Source organism: Hemitrygon akajei, chromosome 9, assembly GCF_048418815.1.
Source record: "Hemitrygon akajei chromosome 9, sHemAka1.3, whole genome shotgun sequence".
NCBI classification, from domain to species: domain Eukaryota; kingdom Metazoa; phylum Chordata; class Chondrichthyes; order Myliobatiformes; family Dasyatidae; genus Hemitrygon; species Hemitrygon akajei.
Window position 1 is genome coordinate 30,076,402 of NC_133132.1, and position 20,693 is coordinate 30,097,094.

General features: G+C 40.9%; 1 protein-coding gene across 1 annotated transcript; it reads right to left on the minus strand.

Moving 5' to 3' along the window:
- Positions 1–10,831: 10,831 nt before the first annotated feature.
- On the minus strand, positions 10,832–14,830 carry LOC140732745 (immunoglobulin lambda-1 light chain-like). The gene is made up of 3 exons (XM_073055410.1): positions 14,758–14,830; positions 14,329–14,670; positions 10,832–11,418 (listed from the first exon to the last, which is right to left on the minus strand). The coding sequence occupies exons 1-3, from the start codon at positions 14,804–14,806 to the stop codon at positions 11,096–11,098; spliced, it is 714 nt and encodes a 237-aa protein (XP_072911511.1). The 5' UTR covers positions 14,807–14,830; the 3' UTR covers positions 10,832–11,095.
- Between the last annotated feature and the right edge of the window lie 5,863 nt (positions 14,831–20,693).

The following is a 20,693-nucleotide window of genomic DNA, read 5'->3' on the forward strand; positions in this document are numbered from 1 at the left end:
GCTGTAGGCTGATGAGGAGCTTGACGTGCGTTTTATGTGCATTGAATGGACTCGCACAACATGGGCTGTGATGTCACTCTCTTCCATCGGAATTACCAACCCCAACCCTCGAACCCCACAACCTCCCCTTACTTGCTTCTTAACGTCGCCTTTTTTTCCGGGTGTTTTACGAACATGTCTGATGGCCTAATGTGGCGATTTTGGAAGAGGAGTTGTGAGATCGAAGTGGAGGATTCTAGGTGTGTTCCTTTGGAAAATTCTGATAACGTTAATGATGGAGAATTATAATCCTCTAAGGTGAATTCCCTGCACTAGTGCAATAACAGACACAAAGAAGTCCGCCTTTGCAACGAAAGCTACTTATCAATCGGCTTTATATGGACTGGTGATCCAAGTTGTATTTTATTGTGTCCAGTCTGTGGCAGACAACTTACAAATGCAGCATTGTCTCCAGAAAACTAGAAAGGACACTTAGCCTCAAATCATTGCCATGTGATACGTAAAGGCACCTTTAAACGGTGTCCTCTCGTGTTAACCATTTCAGCCCTGGGAAACAATCTCTGACTTTGGAGATGATGAATAGCTGCAGAAAGTAAACTACTTAGCCGACACGTTTCACCATATGAACCAGATGAACAAATCTCCGCAAGGCCCTGGAGAAAATGTTTTGAAGTGACAAGATTCTTGGAATTAAAAGGGAACTGAATCTTCGGAAAAATCATGTTGCAAAAAGAAATCTTGAAATATTTCCACTGTTACTTGGGCTTGAGAGTTAGGAAGGATAGTAGTAAGTCTGGAGTCTTATTGAAAACCACCTGGAAGAACTGCAGAAGAAAATTGAGCAGTATATTTCCTCCCTTTCAACCGAAGTGTTGGACTGAGTGAGGGACTCATTCTCTGAATCTTCTGCTCAGCCTGAGAACTTGACTTTGAGGGAAGATGAAGAACTTTGTTCACAGCAGTCTGATCATGCACTCAAGATGAGATTTACTGACCCTGGAGAAGTTCTGGACTTCTGTGAAGAAGAGTATCCTGCCGTTCATAGAAAACCAATGAATATAGCCCTGCAGTTTTCAACTTCTTACATGAATGAGCAAGCTTTTTCTTGTTTACCAAGCATCAAGAGCAAGGATAGAAATCGTGTCCTTTCAGTTGAACGTGAAATCCATTTCAGTTGAAAGTGAAATTTGGATTAGTATACCTACAACTTACTGATCACGCTAACATACCATGAGATGAGATATAATAATTTTTTATGCAGGGGTTACCTGACATTCTGAAAATTATTTCAGTGGTTCTTCTAGGGCAAAAAGTTTGACAAAAGCTGCACTAACGTTCGGACAGTATAAGGCTGTATATTTGGGAGGAAATGGGTCTAAGAGGAATCGGCGCTAATTTCAGGCCCATTGAAGTCTTAGACCATGGACAAAGCTCCGACAGGAGATCTACTAATTGCTTAAAACCTATTGAATTCTCCCAGCATATGAATCAGAATTACTCCATATAGAATACTATATGGAAGAAAGATTGTCATAAGAAGCGATCTGTAAGCGAACTTGACATAGCGAACCACAATAATGTTAAAAGTTGGCTGGTTGTAAGATTCAAGACTGATCATATGTATAATGAAGTGGAGGAAAACAAAACTTTGACTGCCATAGATGCATTGATTTATTGCATCGTTCACAAGATTATCTACTACATAATCTTTATGTCAGCTGGCATTAGATTTGAGGTACATGATTTGGATGGAAAACAGTATAATTGCATTTAAACAAGGCATCCTCATGATCCTTTGGACCATAACATATTCCAGCAAAATTTTGCCGTTTCTACATTCCCAATATTTCCACTAAAATTTGACCGACTATAGGCAAATGCACCTGGATAGCAAGTGTCAACTAGGGTAACTAGAAGTAACAGCTACACGCCTGCTAAGGCACAAACATAGAAATGTATGCACTAATGTTTTGCCATCCGTGGTCCATAGGCGTCAACAATTCGGTGAGATGGAAGGTGTGATTCCATGAACACAGTGTATAAAAGAATGAATGCTAAGGTAAAAAAGAGTGAAACTTTCACAAAACTCTTCAGGATGAAATACCAATTACATGCATGATTTAAGTTCCCGCCCAAGATCCCAGCTACCAGAGGGTCCAGCGTTAAGCCAACACACTGCGTTTATCGATAAATATCGGTCACACTAGAAAAGACAGGGCATTGACAACATCCTGACTGTGGTTGCATTCTTGAAGCTTTTGAAGAAAAATCTTGTGATGCATCTAATTGCTGTTTGTATGACTGTATTCCAAATCTGAAGTAACAGAGAATAGATGGAGAGTTTGTGGCCGGTGAGTATTCTTGGCCGTGACATAACGTGGCTGAACCAGGAGAAGCAATTGTTGAAGCTGCCCTCTCAAAAGTGTACTGCGACTTCCATTTTCTGAAGCGTTCTTCCTTTTCTTTTTTTAAAATTCTTTTGTCTGGTTGACATTAAGGGAAAGGTGTGGTCACGGCACCATGTCACTAAGTTCATGTCCTCCTTCATGTACTCCGAATGATCGTTATTGGAAATGCGACAGTTTACAGCGGGAACATCTGCAAACTTTCAGATAAGAGTTGAGCAGGATCTGACAACGCAACCATGAGTGTTCAAGGAGGAGAGCTGCGGCCTCTCCTTAATGATTGAAGCCTATTGGTCAGAAAGTCAAGGATACCATTGCAGAGGCAGGTATTAATTCCCAGTGCGCAGGGTTTTACTGATGAGTATTGAAGGCAGGACTTTAGTCAATGCAATAATCAATAGCCTTTACTCTTCAAATGTTGCAGAATTAAATGTAAGGTTAGGGAGATGCATCCGCCATAGTCCCGTATCGGCATTGTTCAGATTGCAGCGATACGAGTTTATCTGGAAAGCTGGGGTTGATGCGTGCCATGAGCAGCTATTTGAAGCACCGCTTAGGAAATTTTACAGCCATTAAGTGTTCTAGTCATTAAGATACCTTATCGGGTTTTTCTTTGGTACCAGGTTGACAGTGGTCTTCTTAAAGAAGGAGCAGTTTAAAATGTCTGCAAATAACCCTGCCATCTGATCCGCTCAGGACCTAAGTACACAACCGGAAACAGCACCCGGACTAGAGGCTTTCCGCTGATTCATCCTCCGGAAGCCTGATCTTACGTCCGCGACAGGGACAATAGATCCATATGCATCATGTCATACCCAGTCCCGTCTGCATAAAGCGTGGATAGAATCTGTGAAATTCTTTGGAAGGACTGTGCTATTTTTGGCGTTGCTGCCCATTTGGTTGTGTAATCCTTTAAAATATGTAAGGACTGCCATAGTGAACGACTGGACCGAAACTCGATTCTGGACTGGTATAGTCTCTTAACATCTTTATGGAAGTTACAGTTTGATTTCCTATAGGGTCAGGGTTACACTTCAGAAGAAAATGGATCTCCGAGTTCACCCATGGTTTCCGGTTTGGAAACACTTGTGTGTCCTCTGCAGCACACAGACCTCAACACACTCTCTGATAAAATCTGTGAAGGTAGTGACATCCTCATCTAGACTGGAGGCTGAGTCTGTGATCGTGGTCCAGTGTACCAACTCAGAACATTCACGTAGAATCTAGACTGTTTCCTGAGACCAGCACTGTATGAATTTCTGTTCTGGTTCCTTCATTTTCAGCTTCTTATTTCGACAATGCTTCTGTTGCTAAATTCAGCTTCTGTTGTTAATATTATTGCTAAAGTCGCGAAACGGTTATTAACTGTGTTTTGGTCTATCTGCTCATGGAAAATAAGGTTTTGTTTTTGTTAATTGCAGAATTGCCTAACCATTAAACTGCATACACAAGTATTTAACGCGACGGGAGGTACGAAACATTATGTAATACGTTTCTGCCATCTGCTGGTCAAGTCGCAGAAGACGCAAGCGCCAGATGTGTTCAGAAATGCTATATAGTATTGAGAATTCCATGAAAATCTGTCTATGTGTACCAACTAACTCCTGACCTGAATTTTGGGAATTCCACCGAAACGCGAGTAATTGGAACTTACCGGCGACCATCTTCAGAAAATTCCAGAGAGTCCTAAGAAATAACGTTCTAAGTGGAGTTCACGTGAGGTCGAGCAGTGAAGGATAAAATCATTAACGTCAGAGGTCGTTAATCTGGTAATCTAATTAAGAACGAACAATCGAATGAAGGGGAACGGTTGAGCGGAGAAATTGATCAGTATAACAGTATTCAAAAGTTTTGAATTAACTAACCGTTGTTTACAGCTTTAAAATATATACAAAGGCTGACTAACTGCTAATTAAATTTCTCAATAGCAATCCTTGAAATTTTATTCTACTATTCAATGCTTATGAGAGATTTCAAGTTCTCCTGCATGTCAGGAACATTCAGCGGCATCAAGCGTTCTTGAGGGGTTGCATGACTGAGAAAACTTCAAGACAGACTTGCCACTTCAGATTACAATATGCCAATAAGCACGTCAGTATTAGCAGCTTCGTAGGCAATAAGTCCAACCTTAACTGTAAATTGTTCACCTGCACATCTGGCATACCACTCGTAACGTATCCGAACCTGGTTCTCAGGGGAAAACATTAAATAGAAAGATAGAAAACCTACAGAACAATTCAGGCCCTTTGGCACACAATGCTCTGCCGAACATGTACTTACTTTAGAAATTACCCAGGGTTACCCATAGCCGTCTATTTTTCTAAGCTCCATGTACCCATCCAGGAGTCTCTTTAAAAAAATGTGGTTTCTGCCTCCACCACCGCCGCCGGCAGCCCATACCACGCACTCACCACATTCTCCGTGAAAAAAATTTGCCCCTGACATCTCATTTGTACCTACTTCGAAGTACCTTAAAACTGTGCCTTCTCGTGTTACCCACTTCATCCCTGGGAAAAGCCTAAAACCATCCACACGATCAATGCCTCTCATCATCTTACACACCTCTGTCAGGTCACCTTTCATCCCCTGTCGCTCCAAGGACAAAAAGGCCATGTTCACTCAAACTATTCTCATAAGGCATGCTCTCCAATCCAGGCAACATTCTTGTAAATCTCCTCTGCACCTTTTCTAAAGTTTCCACATCCTTCCTGTAGTGAGGTGAACAAAACAGCGCAGTACTACAAGCGGGGTCTGACCAGGGTCCAAAAAGCCATTACCTCTCGGCTCTTAAACGCAGTCCCATGATTTTGAAGGTTAATGCACCGTTTGGATATACAGTACACTGTATAGAAACATAGAAACATTGAAAACCTACAGCACAATACAAGCTCTTCGGCTCACAAAGCTGCGCCGAACATGTCTCTACCTTAGACTACTAGGCTTACCTATAGATCTCCATCTCTCTAAGCTCCCTGTACCTATTCAAAAGTCTCTTAAAAGACCCTATCGTATCCGCCTCCACCACCGTTGCCGGCAGCCTATTCCACGCACTCACCACTCTCTGATTAAAAAACTTACCTCTGACATGTCCTCTGTTCTTCCACATTCAAAGAAAAGAATTTCTGTGAGCGGTGAATGCGGATGACAAAAAGTGTCCTCAGTAAGTAATCCCCGGAGGTAAAAATAAATCCATCTCCATATAACTGCTCATCTCCTTGTTGTCTCTCTCTGCTCTGACCCTAAGGCAATTGCACATATTCTGAAAATCAGGGACAAATTTGAAGCCCAGCCTTTTGTCTCGTACTTCCTGTACAACTGCCAGGCCATACCTTCAAGCAATTATATAGTTGATGCAACCTTATATTTATCTAATCTCATTCCAGACCTACCCGTTGTGGGATCACCTTCTCCAAGTCACATTGTCTCACATTTCCATTACTAGATTCTAAATCTCCCTATTTATTCCCTTATCAGAGCAAATTATCAGCATCGCAATGGAAGAAAGGGAATTACAGAGGAATGAGAGAGCAGCTGGCCCTCTGGATAGGAGAGGGATAGTGACTGGGTCATACCTGCCCCAGAAGATCCCAGTGTTCCAAAAACCTGAAGACTTCCCCTCAGCTCCAGCTTCTCGGTCAAACATTTATCTGTCAGCAAGACGTCACTGACCCAGGCACCATGCCACCCGTGTGTTCCGTTCACCTGCACAGAATCTCCTGTCTGTTCCTCCGACTATTGAGTCCTCTATCACTACCGTTCAACAGTTCTCCCTCTCTCCCTTTTGTAGCACAGACACATGTTCAGCGTTAGTAACCTGGACTCTTGGCGTTCCACTGGGAGGTCATCCCCCCACAACAGCATTCAAAACGGTATACTTATTATTGAGGGGATTGGCCACAGGAGTGCTCTGCACTAACTGCTTATTCACTGTCCCACTTCTTTTCCTGACAACCACCCAGCTACCCGCCTCCTACAACTTAGGGGTGACTATTTCCCTGTAACTCTGATCGATGATCTCCTTACTCTTCCGACCAATCTGTACAAGTTGCTGCACAATATAACAGTTGTTGCTGTTATAGCGGCTGAAGTATCAGAAGTTTATGGAATTGATTTGCGGGCAACTTCATAACAAGCTAAATTCTCCCTTGATCTTATTTGCAAAAGATGCTATCCTTCAAATTAATCGATAAAGGATTTACACACCAGTCAATGTGAAATACAGTAACGGCATCTGCATTTGCAATCGCATGTAACACACAGGCCAGACTCGCTGGGATCTGTTTGCACTTTTGTGCCCATATTTACTACACGACCTGTTCTTGGTAGCTAAGCCCTTCAGCACTCTCCAACAGTTTAAAATGGTTAACGCTTCTTCAAATATTAAGTGGAAAACTAAGCTCAGGTAATTCCAGAATTGCAAACTTAAGGTATTTATCAGAAGCATCGAAGCAGAAAGTCAATGATACCCTTAGCAAATTGGTCTTTCGTTCCTGCCACATGGAGCACTGGCTCATTTCATCTGAAATACTGACGTATGGATGGCTTGCAATCTTGGAATTAACTGAACATTTCTATCTAACTTTTAGAGGAGAGTTAATGGACATATTCATGGATATTCGAAGGCCTTGAAGGTTTTTTTGGCCGGCGAAATTTTAAACCGTTTTCCGTCATCGCTTTTTAGGTTTGGATGGGCACATTTCAGCAGTTGAATATGCGGAAACACCCCAGTGAAGGCAAACGGCTCTGGCTGCTGTAGTATTTTGATTTAGTTTTCAGGCATTCTGGGAGCTTAATGAAAATATACCAAAATCGTTTAAGCTTGTTCATCCGATATGTAAAACTCAGTGGTTGGGGAATAAAGAGAGATTACATATTCTGAATGGATTTTCAGCGCGGTATTGATTACAGTGTTAAAAACCGATATTTCTATCCACGCAAAGTAGGCGCCCAACTGAAATTAGAGCATGTTTCTATCATTTAATTCTCATTTGTTGCAGCAACAAATTAAGAACAGTTCCTTGCTCCTTCTTAGGTGTAGAAGATGATGAGAGGCATTGATCTTTTGTATAGTCAGAGGCTTTTTCCAGGGCTGAAATGACTAACACGCGAGGTCACAGTTTTAAGGTGCTTGGAAGTAGGTACAGATGAGATGTCAGGGGTAAGATTATTACGCTGGAATGGGCTGCCAGCGACTGTGGTGGAGGCGGATACAATATTGTCTTTTAAGAGGCTCCTGGATAGGTACAGGGAGCTTAGAAATATAGAGGACTATGTGTAATCCTAGATAATTTCTTAAGTAAACACATGTTCGGTTTTCTATGTTTCTATGAATATTTCTGTGCTGGTGCTACCGAAAATACGCAAACGAAAATGTAGTGGAATTCTCTCTTTTCTGAATCAATCTCTATTGAAAGTACTTTTGAAATTATCTATTTATTCAGTATTTAAACTTTGGTGGATTGAGTTACAGATTCTAATTGGCATAAATGTGAAAAAGTGCTGCAGAATATTGCATCTGAAAGATATAATTTTAACTGTAAACCGTAAGTTTCATTATTATCCTTGCAGAGGATTTTGTCCACTTTGTCTACTGAATAGAATTCCGTCGTGTAAATTGACATTATTGGATCAATCCATAGTGCCTCCCTGTCAGCCCAGTGAATTTCTGGATCATCCCTTAAACCAATAACATCTTTCCTGAACTCCAATGCCCCAAATTAACTCCAATACTGTATATGAAGTATCAGCGTCTGTTTGTTCAAAATTTACATCCTCGTATTTTGGGACTTTAACTCTCCTCAGATGAAGGACATGCCAGTATTTTAAAAAGGACTTTAAGGGAGGAATTGAAGAATCACTCATTGTGCCACGTGCCACCAAGGTGCGAAGTGGGAATATAGTGCAATTAAAGAAAGTGAAGTAGTGGGGAGGACGTTAAGTAAATCGATCGTTTTTCTCTTTTCCATGGCAGGTGGACTTGTACAAGAAGGACGGGTTGTATTTAAACTAGGTGAAGTGGGAGGGGTGCCAACACGATTGAATTAAGATTTAGGAAAAAAGAGATACAACACCGCAGCTCAGTATAGGCTTTTTTTTTACCAACGATCTACAACCTTACAACCCTCTCTAAGATCTGTCTATAATCGTGTATACAACCCTAGATAGAAATGGCTGGAGGGGGAGGGGAGGGTGTAGAAGAGCCGGTGCGAGATTCTGGTGCGTGTTATAATATGGCAGCAAAAACTTGCATTCTCCTAAGCATATGGAACTTAGGGCAAGGAAGATTCGTGAGTAACGAACCCATGTCGGCCGATGTTACACCGGTGTATTTGGGAATTCTGCTTTTTCATTTGGTCATCACTGTCTCCGCTAATTTACTTTTAAATGTATAATCCATGCCTTTGCTACATCCGCTACATCTTGTTTCAAAGTGAATTTGTCTCCGGAGGAGGGTAATTTTAATTAGTGATGCCAGTACCCGCTTGAAGCTGTTTTTTTTAAATGGAGACGCAAAAGACGGCAGATTCTCATGTGGAGAAGAGAGGCCTGGTTCGTCCACGGTGGTAACCTTGACGGTTTTCCCTGAGCAGTAGGATTAAATCTAGGGCACCGAGTAAACACAAGCTCAGCGTTTGTAGCTGAGAAATAATAAAATTAATATTCGGAAGGAACGTAAAGAGCTGCTGTCTTAATATCTAGCTTTTACATTGTAAATGGAATACGAACGCAGCGAGCATCGGAACCTATCCAGGTACCGTGAAAGAAACGGTTGAGGTTCAGAGACGAAATGTTTTCCGACACAAGTCCGGATCTCTGTCTTTACTGGCCTGCGTTTAAGAAATCTGAAACACAACAATTATGTTCTAATTATTCCTGCAAATCTCTGTCCATTGAGTCGTGGCAAATGGAATATCTGGAACTGTTCTGCATTTAGGGGTAACATTGCTGGAACCAGATATAGGAAACCGAGATAAAGGAAAAGCGATTTGGAAAGTAATCATCCTACAGGCAAACCTCTCTCTCGCTTTGTGTACACACACACACACACACACACACACACACACACACACACACACACACACACACAGACACACACAGATATCTCTGTCTTTCTGTCTCTCACTGTCTGCAGATATATATAGCGAGAGAGAGAGAGAGAAAGAGAGAGAGAGAGAGTGTTCTTGCCTATAGAAAATACACTTTTTATTTAGGAAGGCATTATGCAGACTTCTTGATAAATTAATTCACATTTTTTGATGAATTTAAATTTTACATTGTAAATCTTTGCGTATATTTGAAGTAATTTACTGTCAGACGAGTTAACTATTCAGAATGCTCTCTCACTACACTGGTAGTCCACTCTGGTTTATTGAACTCAGTAATATTTTTATTGCCGAGTTGAAAGGCACAGTAACTATTGTACAGCCTTAGTCTGCACAGTGGGAGAGAATGAAACGCAAAGAAGACCTTGTAGAAAGTCCACAATTAAGATATTTAGGACGCAACTACGAATTCTGCAAATAAATGTTTGCTTCTTCTGAAAACGAATCTAGAATTCTATGAAAAGTATTTGAGAGGAAATGTGAAAATATCAGTCACATGGGTGCAAGAGGGCAGATGGTTGAGAACATTGTCGATAGATCAGTAAGTTTAAAAAATGTATTTTTGTAGTCTGTCCGGTCAGATCATTCTAGGGATTGCAGTCAGACACTGGACAAAGATGGGCAATTGTCTTCAGTTTCGGAACTTGCTAATGCTTTGAATGTTTGTTGTCCGAGAATTAGCAGGAGCAAAATAATTCCTAGACGTGCACCTGTCCAAGCTGACCGCTACTTTCGCAATTCTTTCCTTGGCGGAGATGGCGGTTTATTATCGGCGTGTTGGGATGGACACATGAACGTGGAACTTGCACCTCGCTACTAAGTGCGGGACTGCGCGGCTTGTACAAGTCTGGAGAGTAATGAGATCCGAGTTGTTGCGGCACAGGATCCAGCTTTCTCTCCATATGAGTAGATTATTTTATTAGTTTTTATTTCCTATTTAATATTTTATGATTCTTTGCTAATACGGCAGACTTACAGCAATAGTGAAGCGCTTTAAAGTAGGGCACATTGGGGATGTGTATTTTGCAGTCTTTTCCGGAGAAGATTTGTGAGTATGACTTATTCCCTTCACCCAATACCCTTTCAAGAAACAAATAGCTAGGAAATTGCTACCGACGCCCTAATTCTGGAATAAGTGGAGGAAAGGCTGGAAATATTTTAAATGTGAGATTGCATTAGTGGTTAGCGCAGTACTGATGATTCAGATCAACGACGCTTGGTTTCATTGGGAAATCATTCTTCCACTGATTCCACGCTCACAGTGTCCCACCATGGACAGCCATCCCCCACCAAAATTCCTTAACACATCTACACAAATATAGATTTTTGGTAATCATCAATTGTTTTAATACTCAGATATTCAAAACATTACTATTGTTAGAACGAAAGTATATGTCAATATGGGAGATAAGAGATATTATTACATTTCTCCACTGTGAAATTATACTGGCACGCTATAGACAATGCATTCAAGCGATCACTGTTCATATGCTATGACTAAAAGTGCATCCAGCAAAATCTAACAGGCAATGTCGAAACGTGTCATTTATTTTCAAATGTAAGGAATCAGTACATAGATTGCTTGAATCACATACAACTGGATCTCATTACGTTTGCTTTAAGTGGGTTTGTCCGAGTCTCGTGTTTAACCACGCAGGAGTAAAGCTCGTGTGAGTTCCAGTCTGAGGCTGGCAGAGTCAGGTAACTGCTCGCACTGAACGTGTTGTCGGCGTCCTGCTGGATCCGGCTGGTCTCAACGCCATTGCTTCTCGTACTGCCGTCCACAGTCCACTCGATATTCACAGCGGCCGGATTAAACCCGCTCACCAAACACACCAGAGTGGCGGTACCCTTTCCCCTGATTTCTCCCGTTGAAGGTCCGAGGAGGGACACCACGGGGGGTTGTGGATCTGAAATAAAAACACGAATAGCTGTAAAATAATGCCTTTCCTCGGAGCTACGAGAGATTGCACATGCTGTGATCTGGAGCAAAAGAACTAGCAACCGATTGAAATTCAGCGGTCGGGCAGCATTTGTAGAAGCAAAGAGACAGTCGTGCATTAGGACCCCTTTGCCTCGACACATGCTGCCAGACTGGCTGAGTTCCTCCGGTGGCTTTAATTTTGCTAAAAGCTTTTTCTTTATTGATTGTACGACCGCCATCGCCATATCAGTATGAAAACAATTATCCATCGGAGCCGCATTTATTGAATTTGAATAGCGATAGAAACTGTGGTGACTGTAAATGCAATAACCTGGGGTATTTCCAAAATATAAAAAGTGCAAAAAGCAAAAACAAATCTGCCTTTTTGAAAGAAAACAGCGGTGACTAATCAGATGCTTTGAATTTCAAAATTAACCGCGCCGTCAATCACAGAGGCCGTAGAGTTTTCAATTTTATGAATATTCTTTACTTTATGCAAGTTTCGAATGGAATTCGGAATAATTATTGACGGGGGAAGGTCGGCGAGCAATGGAGAATGAATAAGGGACTTACTGTGTGTATTAAGATTGTATCTTTTTTGTCGCATTCACATTTCGACATGCATGTAGGCTAGGTTTAACTAATATATATATATATATATATATATAAATAACTATCCATAATTAATTGAATTAACTCCTAACTCCGTAACTCCTAACCGTGCCGAACAGAAAAACTGTACATTGTAATATTTAACCTAAAACATTCGGATCAATTCAAGTTGCTGAATCTATCATTAATTTGCTTCTGCCTCCCATGAGGCGCTAATCTTGATGACAGCTGCAAATACGAAATCTCTGGACATTCACTGACCGAACTATTTGACTATTTGAATTATTTGACTGGTAGATTTTATAAAGTTCCCAAGGCACCAATGAAGAGCGCATCGAGCAAATTCCACTCCCCCCCCCCCCCCCCAAAGAAAGGTAGAGCAGTCCCTTCACATTCGGTATCTGCTTCGGCGGACGAAACCAGACTAGGAAGGTCAGACACTACTTGAATAAAAACAATTGTTTTCTTAAAACTAAAATTTTCTTCTAAACAAATCAGACAATGCTATATTTAACTTCCTGGAAATAATCTGTTTTTACACCTGGAGTTTTCTGGCCGTTAGTTGTCCCTTATACAAAGGAGACGAAACAAATAATCTTCTCGTTTTCAGATTGCTAACTCTGGGACAATTGTCTGTAGCTCAGCACAGTTTGTGATGCTGAATTCAGTCTCGAGCTTTGGGAAAGTGCGCCATCAATGCAGGCTTGCTCCTTGTCTTCATTCAAACTCGCAACGATGTTAAGGAAGTGTTCTGAGTAAAGCTCCTGAAGTTATCTCGTTCTAATCTCTTCCTTCCTCTACCCTCTAGCAACACACATGAATCCCCGACCCCCACATATCACAGAGAAGACTGAAGGCGAGTATGTGAATCGGAATAGTAATTAATATCGTGAGGGATTCTAGGAACATGCTTTGATATAACACTTTTGGTGAACACAAGTCACAGAAAAACTGGCAAAAGCCGTTTAACACACAGAAACTCTGACAGAGTATTCCGATACAAATCATATTCAGATCTGCGGCTTCCAAAGGGAAGTTACGTAGCCGTGGAATTAAGGCTTTTAGTGTGATTTCAGAGATGACCTGAGCTGAAGCAATTTGCCACACTGTCCACGAAGTGGTTAATATTCTACAATCACACGGAGAATACATGGTTAAAAATTAAGCGTTTCATGTTGGTGTTTCTGTTTGTGCCGATCAGACAGTCTGGAAAGCACTCAAAGACAACCCGAGTCTCGGAGGTCTTAAGATTTAACAGTTCAGAACGGAGTCGATCTGATGTCCAAGTTTTCTGAAACCTCCACTCTCTGACTTTGTCTATTGTTAATTTCCCTAACCGCCTCACAAATAATACAAAAATCCTTTCTTTCAACGACACCAAAGCGTGTCATAGTAACACAATAAGACCAAATTTGAGTCCATAAACTCTCGAAACCAGAGGAGTGAAATTTGGACAAAGTCATACATTTTAAAAGTCTTTAAAAACGAAGGAAGAACGATTGCGACATAGAATGATTTAGGGATGGCATTTCAGAGCTTGGAACATCTACACATGAAAACGCTGCTAACATGATTAAGTGGCGAAAATGAGATCGCAAGGTTGAATATTACAGAAATGAAATTGGCCCAAGCCCGATTACGGTATCAGAAGAAGGGAGACATTTTTCTCAGTACGTAATTCCTTAACTCGGAGAAGATATAAGTCAACAAACACAGCATGGGAACAGGGGAATACGACGAGAGGGAGTTGGGAAATGGAAAACAAAGTTTAGAAGATTTCAGGTTCCTGGCACAGAAAGGGGAAGGTTACACAAACATTTGAAAAGTCGTGAGTCGATATTGCGGAGGAAAAAAGAAGTGTTCTCCAGTCGCTGCTCAATAACTTCCGTAGCTCTGTTTCAGCCTCTCACCATTCGCTGGGAAATCGGATCAACACCTTTGCGACTTACGTTCCTGCCTTTTCCAGTTTGCTATCGAAGTTGCAGCCACGTTGTTGTAACATGGAGATGAATGGCTTGTACGCCCTCTTTATGATTCGACACCATCAATAATAGCCGGCGGCATTTCGACTTATTGTGCTTAAAAGCGTATTCGACACTGATGTACAGCTAAATTAAGATATTTTAAGAACAGTGTTTCCCCCGACTTAAACTGATGTATTATACCGACCAAAATGATTTCTGAAATACTTTTAGTGGCTAATATTCCATTAAGATTCAACTTAAGTAGCATTTCGAAATGGAAGTAACATAAAATGGCTAGTAGAAGAAAAAAAAACACTTACTGCCCAAATTCAGTTTGGTTCCTTTTCCGAAGGTTGCGACACCACTTTTCCCAACAGCGCAATAATAGTCGGCGGCATCCTCCGATTGCACGTTTGCGATGGTTAAGTGCATCTGGTTGCTAGATGAGACTACGGAACCGGCAAATCGATCTGGAATACCGGAAGCTCTGCCATAGCTTTGATGCCACACATACACAGGGGCGCTGCCGGGTTTCTGCCAGTACCAGCTCGCGTAGTAGCTACCGATGTTGCCTCCTGACATGGTACAAGTGACCTTTACAGTTCTCCCCACAGAAGTTGAGAGAGACGGGGACTGAGTCAAAACAAAATCCGCGAATGTGTCTGGGGAAATATAAATTAATGTTAGAATTGTCAAACATCTACAAAAAGTGAAATACAGCGATATTATAGATTATGCATTGTACTTACTTTGGCAGCAGAACACCAGTACGACAAGACACCGAATCCATTCAGCCATGGTGAAGAAGTCGAAGAGTTGTTTTCCGACACAAGTTCGATTCTGAGTTCCGTCTGAACCCTCCTTTAAGTAGTCCTAAGTATCGTTACGTCACTGCATATTAATTATTCATACAAACGTCTACCCACGTGACACCAGAACATGAAACTGTTGGTCTGAAGTTTCCTTATATTTACATCGTACGAGCACTTCGGGGCAGGCAAATATTCAAAAGCATCAGAGTAAACCGTGCGGTAAAACGGGAAGGAACAATAGAATCGCAATAGATGTGACCTATACAAGTCCAAATATTAATTCAGACAGGAATAGATGGAGGGCGATAATTGCCCAGGAGAACGTCTCATGCTCTGCCCAGAGATAGGCAGATATTGTAAACCGAATAAATTATTTCACGGAAACAAATATTGAATATTTAAAAAAGAAAAGCTCACGTGCACTACCTGCAATGCGGTGGCATAGTATTACTTTGAAAACAATTATGTTAGATTTCCGTTTCATTGCAATTTAAGAACTTAACTCAGGGTTTCTCTTTTAGATAATCTTGGGATTTGTAGTTCCTTGAAAAGAATGCACCAAATGATGAACTCTAGTTCAAAGTTGTCTTTGGGGGCAATTACTATTGACTGTAGTGTGAGGGTGTTCGGGTGGGGATGTAGTCGGTGCTTTCGCTGCTGCTTGTGTGTGGAGGAGATGGGGGGGGGGAAACTTTAGTGTTATGATGTCACTATCATTCATACTTTCGGGTTTCTTGCTGTGTGGATATTTCTGTGAAACTAAGAATTTCAGGCTGTATGCTGAATACATCCTCAGATATTAAATTGAACCATGTGAAAACCATTTTAAGGGTGACACCAAAGGGGGAGTGTAAACGGGTGAGAGAGCAAGAGTGACGAAGATCAAGACTGAAGAGTTGAGAGTGGGGAGACAGGCATTTCTGTCCCTGCTACGAATGGAGTGAATGTTCAGAAAGTATCAATACAAGGTGTCTAAATGAAAGCGATGGAAACTGTTGTATCAGAATTGGCATCACTAACACAGAGTTGGGTTACGGGGTGCAGGTACATATCAACCAAAAGAGTTGTAAGCCACTCCTTTCCTCTTCTACCTTGCAGATCACCTTTGGGCAACGTGTAGCACCTGCTTAGGCCACCTCCCGATCAGGATCACGTGAAGCCATGCAAGAAGATAGTAGATGGATTTATGAGCAGCTGGTGCATATCACAAGTCCTGGTCATGACCGAAGACAGGGTTGCGTGGGATTAAGTGAAATGACACGGTGTATCATGAAAAACTGCTCCACAATGTTCCCTCTAAGGTGTGCGCATGTGTGTGCGCACATATCTTTTGCGAGGAGAGCAGAAAGGAATTTAAACTGCGCACAAAATATTGCTACCCTCCACTCCCCGCCCCCACCACCTCGTTGGCAAGCTAAGTACACAACCCATATTTCCTTTTTTCCTTTATGATGCGGACGGTGTTGATACTGTGGAATTTGCAATGATTTGTCCGCAGATTTTAGAGCAGGCTTATTTATACTGTTTTTATTGAAGAAATTATTGATTCCCGGAGACGAATTCCAAAGAAGCAAAGGGCGTAAATCGCAAAAGAATGGCTAGCTTATTTAAAGCGGAATGGCTTAACGAGACATTAGAAAATGCTACACTAAAAGCTCACGAGGGTATTGTCCCGATGAAAAAAAATTCTGGATAGTTTGCAAGTGGGAGATGTGGAGTGATATTTGGAAACTTGACTTTTGAAATTGTGATTTGGCATACAAGTCACATATGGACGGTACGTAAAAACTCTTTCATTACCCGCTGCAGGCCTGGCACGTATGCTTTGTGCGAGTGCAGATGAACGACAACGAAAACGGTCAAGACCAGAGGAGTTCAAAGTTTATATTCACATTTACTTCTTTTCTTTTAATCAACTGGAATTGGTTGTTTATCATCTTTAGACTCGCTTCAGGTTTACTTACACTTTAAAATACACTGTGCACATGTTATTGGCAAAAAATGGCACAGCACAAGATTTTTGCGCGGACTGTTCATTACAAATTAGATGGCACATTGCTCCCACAGGTGTTTTTCTCGTGGCCTGTTTTGTGATCACACTTTTAAATAGCGCATATTAGCGATAAGCCCCTTCATTGCATTTAGAAAGTTCCAGCTCATTGGCAGCCCAAAGAACTTGAGATAATGCTTAATTTCGGTGGCCAATGGATTACTGGAATCGAGCCTCAAGTATCTGAAAAGGAGGAAATGTAGAAACATAACTAACTTTGGGTAATTCTGTTGAGCATGGTCGGGAAGTTGCGAAAACAAAGCCTGTCAATTTACAACGCTTTGGAGCAGTGGATTTTTTTCAGTGACTTACAGATTTTTATTTGATCTTATCCGATGATTTGGTTACAGGATTAATTTAAAGGATGTTTGTGAATGGAGTTTACTTTACCCACCTCATCCTGTTGCGTTGTTAGACGCTGCGCTGATGCACAGAGATCTGGTCTTGGGGCCGTCTGGCACAACAGAGCAAATATTTTCGAAAAACTGTCCGAACAGGCAACATCTGAGAAGGTAACTGGGTGATCGCCTTTTGGATGGAGATTCTGCTTCAGAACAAAACTTTCATTGTCATAAACACATTTATTCAAAATAAGCTGACCTCACGCATTTCTCAAGTTATCAGGCATTTGATTTACGTTAAATAGCTTGGACAGGGAACAATCTAATTTGTAATGACCAGTCTGCGCAAAAATCTTGTGCTGTGCTATTTTTGGATAACGACATGTGCACAGTGTATTTTAAAGTGGAAGTAAACATGAAGCGAATCTGAAGATAATAAACTACCAAATCCAGTTTATTTACTTGCCTTAAATCAAAGACACACAGGGCTCGAAGAATCAAAACTATTTATAAAATGTCATTCCAGCGACAACTTGTAACATAGACATTCGTTCGGTTTTCTAAGGCCAAATTACAAAGTAAATTTTATTACCCAGATGCATATATGCATAGACTTCCCTGGGATTTAATTTTTTGCAGGCATTCACAGTAAGTAGATAGAATCACAATATAATCAATGAAGAACTGTACAGCGAAAGATGGATACACAACCAACATGCCAAAGACAACAATTTGTGAAATTATAGAAGAAAAAAAACTAATAATAATATATAAATAAGTCATAAATATGGAGAGCATGAGTTGTAGAGTTCTTGAAAGTGAGTTAGCAGGCTGTGGAGTCAGGTCAGAACCGCTTTTCTAGCAATTTATTTGGGTTATACAGGGTACAAATTAACAGTTCTTACAATAATGTTCTACAACATCACCTCGCATTTTTGCCAGCAACACCGATTCGACAACTGCTCCATAGTTTTATCTGCATATCCCTTAGCTTCCCATGACGGTAAGTATTCAGTCAGTCTATTACAAACGTACAAACTATCTGAGTATATGATTACTCCTGAAGGAAATCTCGCCCTGGATGGCTGACGGCAAAAACTATTGCAGCAGGCTCTGCCGCTTGTGCACTCATTGGTTTAGGTAACTCGATCTCCAATATTTCCTCGTCCTCTACATATATAACACATTTTGTAAGTCTCTGTCCATCCTGAACTCATGACGATGCATCAATAAACATCCTTAAGGATCTTCAACTTTCCAGTCACATGACTTTATTTTCCTCTCCTGATTTTTGATGGGAATGAATGGTCCATTCTGTACTTGGACTGCTGTCACCTGACATTCATGTGGTTCATGCAGATAAGTTAAATGGCTAGCGAACATGATTGTAGTGTTACCACTTTTAGCTGTGACATTACAACCCTCTAATAGCAATGTCCATTGGTCTAATCAATTTGACTGAATGTTCCAATCTTTAACGACCATCCAGCCAAAGCTAAATTAAAATGATTAGTGGATTAGTAACCATGATATGTGAAATGCTCAACTGCCCTAAACACTGCTAATAGATGACACTCACGTGCTGTATATCCTTGGTTTACTGGAGTAAGCTTTCGAGACGCATACGTCACCTGCTCCAGTCGACCATGTGTCTCCTAGAGTAACACTACTGATATCATGTTACTGATGGCAGCGACCTCCAAAGGGCATGGCTCGGAACTCTTTGGGGTCTTAACAGATGGTGGTTCTGCAAGGCCATTGTTGAGATCTAAAATTGCCTTATTTGTGTTCCAGTTTTCATTCCAATGAACAGTGTTCTTCAGGAGCTCCATAAGTGGGTCGGCTTTGATGGAAAACCCATCTATGTGGTCCTACAAAACCCTATCAGACGGAGAAACGACCTTGATTTCCTCACATTAATGGGCAGAGGTAGTTTAACCACTACATCCACAAGATGTTTATCTGTCCCTCTTCTCCCGTGGACTATCACCAGTCCTAAGTAACTAAATTGCCGCTTCATGATTTGAACATTTTTAGGATTACCCTTCAAAGACATCTCCTGCAACATTTGCAGTAGTTCTTTACATAACTCATAATGTTCTTTTCAGGACTTTGTCTGTAACAGTCGATCACCTCCATATTGAATGAAACTGTGGAGGTGAGAAGGCTTTCAGCACACTTTACAACTATCTATGAAAAACTGTCCACGTATACCGTTGTGTTTTCCAAGTGAAAGCAACTTTATATTGACACTCTTTTTTCAACGGGGCAGACCATATTCCATTAGTTACATCCAGTAGTGCTAAAGAATTTTACTTAATCATAGTCTCAGAACTTACGCTACAGTAGAAGCGTTAAAGGAGTAACTTTATTCAATTCCCGGTAATCTATGGCAAGTCTTCAACTTTCATCGGATTTTTGAACTGGTCATGGGCCAAATATTTGTATATGTTATTTCTTGCAAAACTCCCCGTGTTAACAAAGTCTGGATAACTTTCTCTGCATCTACCTCTGCTTGTCTTGGAAATCCGGATTGCTTCTGGGGTTGCGGATCAGGGCGCCTGGCAATCTAAAATGATTTGTCTGGCATTTCAGTCCTCAATCGTATCTTCTGCCTCACCTACAATTCCCCAGCAGTGCATATCCCGTCCTCATTTCATCCGACTGTAGCGTCAATAGGGACCTGCTCTGTATCAACATTAAACTGCATATTAATCGGATCAAAACTCAAACCTGCTTTCTTAATAAAATCAATTCCCAGAGTATGTTATTCAGTAGTACGTAACACTTGAAAATTCTGTTATATATTTCTATTTATAGGTACAGCGTACAAAAGGAAATAGAAGATCCAATAATGTCCAGCAGAAGATGTAATGACTAATATTCGATCGATGAAACAGTGATATAACTTTGCAAGGAATAAGAATCATTATCAGACCAAAGGACGTGGAGCAGTTTAGAATTCAACAGCAATAACAACAACAACAAAACACAAATGAGATATCAAGAGAAAACATTGCCTATAAAAGCAAACTTGCAATGGCATAAGAAGATTTGAAATACATCTGCAAGCATATAAAATATAGGAATGCAGATATATGAAATGAGTCCCTCGCAATGAGTACCCAACAGATACATAAAGAAGAAGAAAGAACCCTCTGTACGATCTCAACTGTAAGTATCACAAAAAAAAACCTCCCAGTAATGCATGGAACCACTAAACAATTAGAAGCAAAAAATAAAAAAAATATTAGTAATAATCACCATGCAGTTAATGAGATATCTGATGTTCCAGGCCTCAACACCCCCCGACAAACATATAACACAAAATATGAATCCCATAATACTGAAACAAGAAAATATGGACATATTGATTGCATTGATTATAGAGTTACAGATTTTTATAGCCTCTGAAGACACTGAAGTTTGTCAAATATAACAGGATCATGTAAAATGGGAGAGAGGAAGTAGAGACTAGTCAG

Excerpts from the sequence above, each read along its gene's own strand:
- LOC140732745 (XM_073055410.1), bottom strand. The coding sequence starts at position 14,806 with ATGGCTGAATGGATTCGGTGTCTTGTCGTACTGGTGTTCTGCTGCCAA. Across the intron at positions 14,671-14,757 it reads ACTGGTGTTCTGCTGCCAAA|ACACATTCGCGGATTTTGTT; the intron begins GTAAGTACAATG and ends ATATTTCCCCAG. Across the intron at positions 11,419-14,328 it reads AACCAAACTGAATTTGGGCA|ATCCACAACCCCCCGTGGTG; the intron begins GTAAGTGTTTTT and ends TTTTTATTTCAG.